The 12,338-nt window shown below is 49.0% G+C and overlaps 1 protein-coding gene across 1 annotated transcript in view; it reads left to right on the top strand.

The window, feature by feature from the left end:
• The window catches only part of XYLT1 (xylosyltransferase 1), a 165,266-nt gene that overhangs the window by 130,495 nt on the left and 22,433 nt on the right, over nucleotides 1–12,338 (top strand). Inside the window, exons 5-6 of the mRNA XM_056866558.1 lie at nucleotides 4,046–4,218; nucleotides 6,879–7,081. Of these exons, the coding sequence (XP_056722536.1) occupies nucleotides 4,046–4,218; nucleotides 6,879–7,081 (376 nt within the window). The remainder of the gene's footprint in view (nucleotides 1–4,045; nucleotides 4,219–6,878; nucleotides 7,082–12,338) is intronic.

Below are 12,338 nucleotides of genomic sequence, written 5' to 3'. Positions count from 1 at the left end.
TCTTTTTCATCTATGTGTCCGCTGTGTCTTTGATTGCATTTCTAAAACCACCATGCTTCCATCGTGAAGCTGAAGGTGTCCTATAGCGTCGTTCCCCTTGGCAACCATCTAAATAAATGTGTGTGTTTGTTAAGTGCCGTCAAGTTGCTTCCAACTCATGGCGACCCTATGAATGAAAGTCCTCCAAAATGTCCTATCTTTGATAGCCTTGTTCAGATCTTGCAAATTGAAGGCTGTGGCTTCCTTTATTGAATCCATCCATCTCTTGTTGGGTCTTCCTCTTTTCCTGCTGCCCTCAACTTTTCCTAGCAGGACTGTCTTTTCCAGTGACTCTTGTCGTCTCATGATGTGACCAAAATACGACAGCCTCAGTTTAGTCATTTTAGCTTCTAGGGTCAGTTCAGGCTTGATTTGATCTAGAAACCACTGGTTTTTTTTGTTTGTTTTTTTACCAAACTGAGACTTGCTTAGCTTCAGGGTCAGGGTTGTCATATCATGTTCTCTCCAACGTACAAACACAATTGTGAAACAGAGTGTGGCTGTAGGTGTTGTCTTCACTGAACCCATTTTTCTAGACCCAACAATAGTGGAAATTATTTGCAGACGGTCTGAATCTGGTTCATGCTTATGGTTCTGCGGGTCTGAGGGCAGCTTGTATGTTGGGAAGACACACTCTTGAGAGCCAGCGTGGTATAGTGGTTAAGAGCAGTGGTGTGGAACAATGGCCTCTGATCTGGAGAACCGGGTTTGATTCCCCGCTTTTCCACATGAGGGGCAGAGGCTCATCTGGTGAACCGGGTTGGTTTGCCCACTCCTCCACATGAAGCCAGCTGGGTGACCTTGGGCTAGTCACAGCTCGCTTAGAGCTCTGTCAGCCCCGCCTACCTCCCAAGGTGTCTGTTGTGGGGAGGGGAAGGTGATTGTAAGCCGGTTTGATTGTAAGCCAGTTTGATTCTTCCTTAAGTGGTAGAGAAAATCGGCATATAAAAACCAGCTTTTCTTCCTCTTCCTCCTCCTCCTCCACCCTGGAATGTGCAAATCTGCTGTCACGGAGCCCTTATTCTGTTCAGCTATCGTAAACCGTTGAAGGTGATAAGTATTGGTTACAATTTACAGTGAACGTGTGGACTTGAAAGTCTTGCAAAATGAAAGGCCAAAAGAAAAGAACGTCATTTCAATGTGCTGGTCATTGACTGTAATAAAGAATTGTATTGTATTGTAACATCATTTCAAACAAAACCCTGCTTCGAGCTGTGGCTCACAAAAGCTCATACCCTGCCAGAAATTTTGTAAGTCTTTAAGGTGCTGCTGGACTTTTGCTCTTCTCTACTGCTAGTGACGGACTAACCCATCACGATCTACTTAGATTACCGGTTGCCTTTTAGCCAAGAATATGGAGGAGGTGAGGGACAGGTGTCAAAATTGAAAGCTAGAGTTGAGGAGGGGGGGGAACCATAGCATTAAAAGACCCCGAGGCGTTTAAACAACAACCTTGCGTCTAGTAAAATCGCACGAGGTCACCTGTGACTCTGTGTGTGCCTGTAAAGTGCCATCAAGTTGCAGCCGACTTATGGTGACCCCTTTTTTTGGGGGGGGGGTTCATGGCAAGAGACGAACAGAGGTGGTTTGCCAGTGCCTTCCTCTGCACAGCAACTCTGGACTTCCTTGGTGGTCTCCCCATCCAAATACTAACCAGGGCTGACCCTGCTTAGCTTCTGAGATCTGACGAGATCAGGCTAGCCTGGGCCATCTCTACCAAAGGCAAAAAATATCACTTGGTTTGGTAAGAATCGACCCAAAAGCTGATTCAGTGCGAGTGGGTGGGCTGTGATAACTGGGGGGGGGGGGGTAAATGGGGAGCCCTTTTCTGCAATCCTCACTCAGGCAGAGCGGCTCTTTGTTCCACGGGTTGTGTTGTTGAAACCAATTACGCTAATTGTGTGAATAGTCGTCATTAAAAATAACAAAGGGCTGCAGAATTCAGCCCTGGTTGTGTGTGGCTTTCCGGAATGCAGCTGTCACACTTTTGCTTTTATTGGCACAATCCGAGCAAATAGCCTGTCGAGTTGCACCGCGACGCCGCTCTCCTCGTGCCCTCGAGCCATTTATCGATGTGTTACTGATGCGCACGGTGTAGCTGGGTAAGCAAGCGGGAGCGCATGGCGTATATTTACCGAGGCGTGCTGAGCGGCGTGGGCTTCCACAAGCCAGGAGGATAACAGGCTCTGCTTCTTGGGATGTGTTTGGACACCTGCTTCCCCTGCTCAGGCTGGCATAAGGTTGGCATGGCTGGCACGGTCTGAGCTCCACCTTCCTCGGGAGGTGGTGAGCTCTCCTTCCCTGGAGGTTTCCAAGCAGAGGCTAGATGGCCACCGGTCAGCAATGCTGATTCTATGACCTTAGGCAGATGATGAGAGGGAGGGCATCTCGTGGGCATGGAGTAGGGGGTCACTGGGGGTGTGTGTGGGGGAGAGCCCAGCGCATTCCGAAAGTTGCTTTCTTGGTTCCAGTTGCGCGGGGAGAGGTATAGACGTGTACTGGCACCTAGGTTCATTGGGCGGAGCTTGCCACCACGATTCTGCCTCCTCCCTCCCTCATTCTTCCCACCAAACATCCGAAAAGTGCCGTTTAGGTGCACAGCGTTTGCATTACCCTTATTGCTTTTGCTGGTGTTATTATCGGGTGAAGTTGTGGGCTGCTCTTCCAGCCATATTGGCTCCCAAGGTGATTTACAATTAAAACATAAATCATTTGCAACTAAAATTCTAGTGTTATAATAAGAACGAAGGGTTTCTCCGACTTCATTGGCTTCCGGGATACTCAGAAAGCCCAAATGGGACATGGATGTTTCTTCTTCCTGTAATTTTGGAACATGAAGTTCTGCCATTCTTGTTTTCCTTAGTGTGTTACCCTTGGGAGCAGGGAGCTGAGGATGATGAACGGAAGAAGCAGAGTTGTAAATAAAGACTAATTCCTTCCAGACTAGTTGACCCTTTTTCAGATGAATCATTAGCAAAAAAAGAAGTCGACCCGTCACTTCCAATTCTGCAGTTATTCCATTCAAAATACGCCCAGCTTTTGGGGGTGTTTATTTGCCACTCGGTATACCATAGTCTTCCTCTTCTCCTTGTGGAGAGCACAGGTCTCATGCTACTGCCGTTGTCCGGATAACTGGGGAAAGATTTGATTTGAGGGTCAAATTTAAGAGTGCATGTCCCCACAAGAAGGCAGAAGAGAAAATCCATGCATTCGAAAAGAACCAGTGTGGTGTAGTGGTATGGAGCAGTGGACTCTAATCTGGAGAACTTGGTTTGATTCCCCGCTCCTCCACATGAGCAGCGGACGCTGGGTTTGAATCCCCGCTCCTCCTCATGAGCGGCGAACTCTAATCTGGAGCACCAGGTTGGTATCCCGCTCCTCCACACGAAGCCAGCGGGGTGACCTCAGGCTAGTCACACTCTCTCAGCCCCACCTCCCTCCCAGGGTGTCTGTTGTGAGGAGGGGAAGGGGATTGTAAGCCAGTTTGATTCTTCCTTAAGTGGTGGAGAAAGTCAGCATATAAAAACCAACTCCTTCTTCTCCTCCTCCTCCTCCTCCTCCTCCTTCTTCTCCTCCTCCTCCTCCTCCTCCTCCTCTTCCTCCTCCTCCTCCTCCTCCTCCTCCTTCTCCTCCTCCTTCTCCTTCTCCTTCTCCTTCTCCTTCTCCTTCTCCTTCTCCTTCTCCTCCTCCTTCTCCTCCTCCTCCTCCTCCTCCTCCTTCTTCTCCTCCTCCTCCTTCTCCTCCTCCTCCTTCTCCTCCTCCACCACATGTTCTGGACCACATGTTATTCTTACCTTGCAGGTAAAAGGTGTGAGTTGGGTTTGCAGAACACCGGAAGCCGGGCCTCCGTCTCTTGTTGACAATCATTTAATTGGGGAGGGGGGGGACGGAGGGATCCACCTGCAGGATGTAACTGGAAGCACCAGAGCCCCCTGCCCACCGCCCCGAGGCGCTGCGTGCGCAAGCACTCCCCGAGATGCCTTGACTGTCTTTTGTTTCCAAACAGGAAAAGCCAGCAACAATGTGCAGTGGGACGAGGACTCCATAGAATACATGGCGGCCAACCCTGTCAGAATTGCTTTTGTCTTGGTTGTTCATGGCAGAGCTTCTCGGCAGCTGCAGCGCATGTTTAAGGCTATTTACCATAAAGACCATTTTTATTACATTCATGTCGACAAGGTAATATATCGCTGGTTATAAATTGCCTGTCTCGGCATCCTGTCTGTCTTCTCATCCTGTCTGCTTCCTCTCTTCTCCTTTTGACCCTTGCCGCGTCTGTGATGGTGTTGCCGGTTGTGTTCTCCCCCCCTCCCATATATCACATGGCTTGTACCTTCAAGGGAGGGGCCGTGGCTCAGAGGTAGAGCGCCGGCTTTGCATGGTTCCACCCCCAGCATCTGCTGGACTTGATGGACCTTGGTCTGCTGGACCTGATGGACCTTGGTCTGATCCAGGATGGCCTTTCCTATGTTCTTATGTGATGTAACAGATATCTCCCTGAGACCCTGGACAGTAACTGTCCATCAGACAATACTAACCTTGATAGACCAAGAGTCTGACTCAGTAGAAGGCAACTTCATGTGTCTATGCAAGACTTCATATATGTACTTATCGAATCTTTCCACCTCTGCATATATGTACATATTGAATCTTTTCGCCTCTTGATTTGATGGCCTTCATCTGTCTAGTTGACCTGACTGTTGTATCTGTCCATGCCTTTCTGTTGTATGTTATAGTACTGGTAACCAGGAAGCCGTTTAGAGACTCTGGTATACGAACATTAAATGGCATAGCTGTGTCCAGAAGAGATGAAAGAGTGTGAATGCGTTCAGAAAGAAACCTCAGTGAGGGGAGAGGCTGTAGCTCAGTGGTAGAGCATCTGCTTGGCATGTAGAAGGACAGAGGTCCAATCCCTGGCCTCTCCAGGTAAAAGGATCACCCAGCAGGTGATGTGAAAGGCCTCTTGCCTTTGGGGAGTTGCTGCCAGTCTGAGCAGGCAATACTGAACTTGATGGGCCAAGGGTCTGATTCAGTAGGAGGCAGCTTCATGTGTCCAGTTTGTTTGTCACGAAAGCAAGCTGAAGTTGTTGCGCTCCCCTCGCTTTGCAGCAATGCCGACATTGCAAACTAGGAAGTTTTTGATCAGCAGCGGTTTGTCGCAGTGTCCAAACCGGGTGCTGTAACAAACTGCAGTTTTTCCTCTTTCTTGCAAACGGCAATCAAGCCACAATATACACAGCTTACACATTTACATGACATGTAAGCCATTCGTCGATGCATTTTCTAGCAAGGAGAAATAAAAGGGCCGCACCAGTCACAGGAGATAAAAGAATAAGGCCAAGGGCGATGTTGCAAAATAGGTTAATATATATATATATTTATTTTATTTCTCCAAAGCTTATACTCCCCCCCCAAAAAAAAACTCTAAAGTGATACTGGATTCGAATCTAGCTGTTCTGCTGCAGACCAACATGGCTGACTATTTATCTCATTACTTACATCCTGCTCTTCTGTCCCCTCCCCAACCCTGTGTGTGTAAAGTGCCATCAAGTCGCAGCCGACTTATGGCAACCCAGTAGGGTTTTCAGGGCCAGAGTCTTAACAGCGGCGGTTTGCCAGTGCCTTCCTCTGCATAGCGCCCCTGGTATCCCTTGGTGATCTTCCATCAAAGTAGTAACCAGGGCTGACCCTGCTTTGCTTCTGAGATCTGGGCTAGCCTGGGCCACCCAAATTAGGGCACACTTAGATCTGTCCGGATAAAAATTGCATGCACCCATCCTTAAACATCTTTAAATGCATCTGTAACAAAGTGGCCGGTGATGTAATCAACGATTGATAGGGTTGCCAACCTCCAGGTACCAGCTGGAGATCTCCCGCTATTGCAACTGATCCCCAGCCGGTAGAGATCAGTTCTCTTGGAGAAAGTGGCTGCTCTGGCAATTGGACCCTATGGCATTGAAGTCCCTCCCCTCCCCAAACCCCGCGCCAAAAAGCTCCCACCGGTGGCGAAGAGGAACCTGGCAGTGCCTAATGTTTGATTGCATTACCGGCCACATTGTTACAGATGCATTTCCCGTTCGTTGGTTAGTTCCAGTAATCCATAAACGCCATAAGTAATTAATTTTAGAACTAAGAAGGGAATGTTACGTTTTCTGCCTAGAAAATACAGGGATTTTTTTTTTTTTTGGGTCCTTAAATGCAAGACCGTTTGTGCACAGCCTAGTGTTTCCAAGATGAAAGATATATGGCCTTGTACAGTGAAACGTGCCTCTGTATAGGGCTATGCCAAGTGTTTCCCCTTGCGTCCAGGATATTCTAAGCTCTCTGCTGTCCTAGCTGTGCAGGCTTCCAGGTTGACCAGGGAGCGAAAGCTAGTAGCTAAGCTGCAATCTGTGTTGAGAACCTACTTCAGAGAAACTGTCGTAATGAGGGCGTTTTCCCTAAGACCAGCTGATGTGTACAAGGTGCTTTTGGCAGATATGCACCAACTGTCCTGACCTAGTGACTCCAGAGTGTTCACAGGGGTTTTGATGCACGCCTGCAGCTTTTTATAAACAATTTGACAATTGCCGTGCCAGACATTGCCTCGAGGCCGAAAGGGACTTAATAAATTTACCTGATTGGAGCTCCAACCAAGCCAAGGCTATCATTTAAAAAAAAAGGTCTTGCGATGCTCATCTGTGGCCAAGTCCATCCACCAAACGTTTCTTTGCTTGTTGTGTCTTGTAGTTTCCATGTACACGCGCAGGGTTTTTGAGCCTGCGCATTAGGGGAAACACGATCGTGAAGTCCTTCGTCGACTCTTGAACGTGTCTTTTTTTTTTTCCCCTTCCACAAAGCGATCCAATTACTTACACCGGCAAGTTCTCCAGTTTGCCAACCAGTACCCAAACGTGAGAGTCACCTCTTGGCGCATGGCGACCATCTGGGGCGGAGCGAGCCTTTTGTCCACCTACCTGCAAAGCATGCGCCATCTAATGGAAATGAAGGACTGGCCGTGGGATTTCTTCATCAACCTCAGTGCCGCTGACTACCCAATCAGGTATCGTGATCAGCCCTTTGGAAGGGTTACTTTGCTCCAGCGCATTGCCTCTTTGGCTCAAGGGCCCATCTTGAGAGCCAGCGTGGTGTAGGGGTTATGAGCCGTGGTTTGGAGCGGTGGAGTCTGATCTGAAGAACCGGGTTTGATTCCCCCACTCCTCCACAGAAGCGGCGGAGGCTCGTCTGGTGAACTGGATTTGTTTTCCCCGCTCCTACACACGAAGCCAGCTGGGTGACCTTGGGCTAGTCACAGCTCTCTCAGCCTCACTCACCTCATAGGGTGTCTGTGGTGGGGAGGGGAAAGGAAGGTGATTGTGAGCCGGTTTGAGTCTCCCGAGCTTTTGCACTCAGCCCCACCAGCCAGCTATTTAAGAAACCGTCTCCCTCGCCCAGCTGAGTTTATTTCCTGATTTCAGGAGGTACTACTTGCACCCTGTCTCAGAGCATTCTTCAGGGTCATAGAATCATAGAGTTGGAAGGAACCACCAAGATCATCTAGTCCAACCCCCTGCACAATGCAGGAAACCCACAACTACCTCCCCTTTACGCCCCCAGTGACCCCTACTCCATGCCCAGAAGACGGCCAAGGTGCCCTCCCTCTCATCATCTGCCTAAGGTCACAGAATCAGCATTGCTGACAGATGGCCATCTAGCCTCTGCTTAAAAACCTCCAGGGAAGGCGAGCCGACCACCTCCCGAGGAAGCCTGTTCCACTGAGGAACTGCTCTAACTGTCATAAAATCCTTCCTGATGTCTAGACGGAAACTCTTTTGATTTAATTTCAACCTGTTGTTTCTGGTCCGACCTTCTGGGGCAACCGAAAACAACTCAGCCACCTTGCTCTAAATGACAGCCCTTCAAGTGCTTGAAGATGGTTATCATGCCCCCTCTCAAGTCTTCTCCTCTTCAGGCTAAAGATACCCAGCTCCTTCAACCTTTTCTCATAGGAATTGGGTTCCTCCAACTCTTTGGAGAACATCAAGGGGGCTACAATAGGAGGGGGGAGAGTGCCGGCCCATGAAGTGCTCGCTTCACGGCCCACAGGTTCCAGGCTGATCTATCTGGGCTGGTCTCCTCATCGGGTCAGTTAGCTTCATAGTCTGCATTAAATCACTTTGGACAATCCCCCAGAGAGACTTGTTAAATATTGCAGCCCGTGCACCACGTTCAGATATCGAGGGTCTGAAAGGGAGAGGTATTGTCTGACAAAGAGGTAGGAGAGCTTGAGAGCGTTTGCAAATGGACTTTGAGTGAGCAGGTCATCATCCTAATGGGGTGTTTACCTCGGGAATGACATAAGGGAGCATAATAGAGGCCTTTTACAGTCGTGAGTCATGAGCGGGTAAAAAAAGAAAGAAAAGAAAACCGGGGGAAAGCCAGCAAGTCATCCCCTGCCATTTATGAGCAGCAAAGAAAAGAGAAATTATCTTCAAGCAATGCACACCGAATCAATGGAATAAATTTGCATTGTATGTGTGTCTGGCTGTGAATTAATTTTGTTTATATTTCTTTTATATTTATGTTTCTTTTATATTCTGCCTGCTTGGTGTATGAAAACATGCATACATACATTCATTCTACCAGCGTGGTGTAGAGGTTAAGAGGGGTGGTTTGGAGCTGCGGACTCTGATCTGGAGGACCGGGTTTGATCCCCCTCTCCTCCACATGAGCGGCGGAGGCTAATCTGGTGAACTGGATTGGTTTCCCCACTCCTGCACATGAAGCCAGCTGGGTGACCCTGGGCTAGTCACACACTCTCAGCCCCACCTACCTCACAGGGTGTCTGTTACGGGGAAGTGAAGGTTATTGTAAACGGGTTTGATTCTTCCTTAAGTGGTAGAGAAAGTCGGCATATAAAAACCAACTCTCCTCCTCCCCCTCCTCCTCCTCCTCCTCCTCCTTCCATCATGGATCTTAAGACAGGGTACAGGGGAGTCCCATCCAGGCCAAGACTAAACCTGCCCTTCCTTAGCTTCAGAGGTGTCACTGCAGCATTAAGTGGCTTCCAGCCTTATCTGAAGAAATAGAGCGGGGGTCCCCACGGTGCCCGCTGACACCTTTTCTGGCCCCCATTTTTAGAAAGTGGGTGGGACCAGGTAGGGCTTTTGATGGACTGTTGGATATTTTGATTGGCTGTGCAGATTTTTTACATCTTTGCCTTGGCGGCAGCTGCCACCACAGCACAAGGATCTGCGCTGGTTTCCCGAAGTTAAGGACCTTTACCTTTAGGGGCTGGGAATGGCTAACGGAGAGTGCCTCATTTCCACCATGCCTTGCTAGTGGACTTTGGCTAGTGCCGAAAGGCTGAGTACTGAGCCCTAGAATAAATTCCCCATTGATTCAATTGATCACAATCAAGGGGCCAGTAGGTCTGGAACAGAATGGGGCCTTTTGCTTTCTTTGCACAGTTGGATGCAAAATACCTCACCGTCCCGCTACACAATTCGTCCCAGCGCCTTGCAGAGAGGGTAACAGGCCACTGATATTCTGACACAGACCTGGGATTCGGCGGCCTCTCGTTTGAGCTCAGGTGCTGCTCCTCCCAACGGCTGGTTCTCTCTTGCAACGCCCGACTCAGCTGTTTTTGCCCATTTGACCCCCCCCCCAAGCTCGTCTCTGGGATTGGCCATAAGCCCTACGTGTGGGAAAACAACTTAGGGCGGGGGGAAGGACACACACATTGGGGCATCTCCCACCCCTGAGCTGGCAACCCTAGTTTGTCAAGGGTAGAAATTTTTGCTTTGATGCCTAAAGGGGGCGCTATGGTGAGGAATCATAGAGTTGGAAGGGACCACTAGGGTCATCTAGTCCAACCCCCTGCACAATGCAAGAATTTCACAACTACCTCCCCCACACACACCCCAGCGACCCCCACTCCATGCCCAGAAGATGCCCAAGATGCCCTCCCTCTCATCATCTGCCTAAGGTCATAGAATCAGCCTTGCTGACAGATGGCCATCTAGCCTCTGCTTCAAAACCTCCAGGGAAGGAGAGCTCACCACCTCCCAAGGAATGCATGCTCCACTGAGGAACCGCTCTGACTGTTAGAAAATTCTTCGTAATATCTAGATGGAAACTCTTTTGATTTAATTTCAACCCGTTGGTTCTGGTCTGACCTTCTGGGGCAACAGAAAACAACTCGGCACCATCCTCTACGTGACAGCCCTTCAAGTACTTGGTTATCGTATCCCCTATCAGTCTTTTCCTCTTCAGGCCAGACATACCCAGCTCCTTCAGGAGAAGGGAAGGGGGTGAGGGTGTATGGTACAAACTGTGCCCACGTACTGAGTGGCTTTGAAAAGTCTAAAAAACAGCGTGTGGTGGGCAGTTTTAATAGTATGTTGTTTTTCATACACAGTTATTAGTCTCACTGGGATTATAGAAAGGCCCAGGGCATATTAACTAATACAGGCTGGGTGTTTGGGGTATGTTTTTTCCCCCATTAACCAAAGGCACTTCAAGGTTTCTTGGGATATAACGTGAAAAGCGTTCCAAATAAATGAGATTCTGCTTTGTAAGAATAATGAGACATTGAGGGTTTTTATAAACTCCCAACTTGGCGAAAACCAATATCTCTAATTAGATGAAGAAACCGTTGGCAGAGGATTTGCATCAGTGGCTGCGGCCCACAACAAAGTTGGTTTTTTAAGAAATAATTTTTGCAGAGCATTTACATATCAAACACAACTGGCAGCATTTTGGCAGGCATCCAGAGCCGGAGATAGTTTTAATCGCATTTATTCTCTTATCCTTGCCGAAATTCTCTCCTGGCCTGCTGTGGATTTTCACTTAAGCGTTTATATTTATGTATTTAATACAATTTTAACCCCCCCCCCTTTTTAAGCTGACCATCTGAGGAGCAATGAGCTTAGAAAACAGGTCTTCTGTGTTCTCAGGCTCTGCCCCCTAAAACCTCCCGCCGGTGGTGAAGAGGGACCTGGCAACCCTGTAAATAAGAGCCATTTCAGATGTTACATCCACACTTAGATCCTCCTGATGCGCATCGTCACCATGCCATGAACAGGGGCAATGGGTGTGTTTTTCAAGCGCATGCTGCTTTGGTATGTGCAAACCGACCGCTGGGTTTTTGGGGGGACTCTGCGTCATGCGTACCAAAGCTGTGCATGTATGCAAAACTTGAAGATTGCCCCGGTTCAGACAATACGGCGACCGCATGTGCCAGGGGGATCACGGTAGCCTGCACGCCTGGTGTTCACATTTTCTGGCCTCCCAGCATGTGTAACATCTGGAAAAAACTAAAATTCAGCGGTCCTGTTGGGGGGGGAGAAAGGACAAAGAAAATGGTTATTGCGCTTCTTGGTTGGGTAGGATTGAAATTTCGTCTTGCTGAAAACTCGAGCGATAAAAAAGTACCTTGCCACTGCGTTATGCTTTCAAAGATCATCTTGGCACGCCGGTGTTTGCCTAGAAACCCACCCTAAGATGTCAGCCATTGAGGCCTTTTCATGTGGAAGGGATTGCTAAGTAAATTCCCTAAATGTCTATTCATCCCCCTAAGATGGCGAAGCGGCGGAGCGGCAAATGTGAAAATCGGCAAAGCTGGCTACAGAGAGCCCTGGTTTTTCCCCCCGAGGATGCCAAATTGAGATGCAGATTCCGACCCTGGGAGACTTTAGCGCTCACATGAGTGAGCGTGAAAGGAAAACCTCCAGCCCTCGCCATCCAGCCATTTAAGTTGATTGATAGACAGCTACTCCAACTGGCCGAGACTGAGTCAATGGTTAACTTGTTCTTTATTCATCAGGGCAATAATGAACTGTTACTTCAGATGGTGGGAGAGTTTGTAAATGCAAGCCACTTAGAGGGCTCCCTATTTTGATAGAGTCCCCGGCTTGTGTTTGCGGCTCCATGCAAACTTTTGAGAGTGAATCGTTTTCTGCTTCCTGAGCTGCTTGCTTGAAAGGGGTTGCCGCAGCTTATGAAAATGAAGCTCTTTCCCCCCCAGCTGTCTACGGAGGAGAGCCAGCGTGGTGTAGTGGTTAAGGTGTCAGACTAGGGGCTGGGAGACCCAAGTTCAAATCCCCCCTCTCCCATGGGAACTTGCTGGGTGACCTTGGGCCAGCATGGTGTAGTGGTTAAGGTGTCAGACTAGGGGTTGGGAGACCCAAGTTCAAATCCCCACTCTCCCATGGGAACTTGCTGGGTGACCTTGGGCCAGCGTGGTGTAGTGGTGAAGAGCGGTGGTTTGGAGTGGCGGAGTCTGATCTGGGGGAACCGGGTTTGATTCCTCACTCCTC

Source organism: Euleptes europaea, chromosome 21, assembly GCF_029931775.1.
Source record: "Euleptes europaea isolate rEulEur1 chromosome 21, rEulEur1.hap1, whole genome shotgun sequence".
NCBI lineage: Eukaryota > Metazoa > Chordata > Lepidosauria > Squamata > Sphaerodactylidae > Euleptes > Euleptes europaea.
Note: the sequence above shows the minus strand (reverse complement) of the source record. Positions and strands in the feature narration are given on the sequence as shown.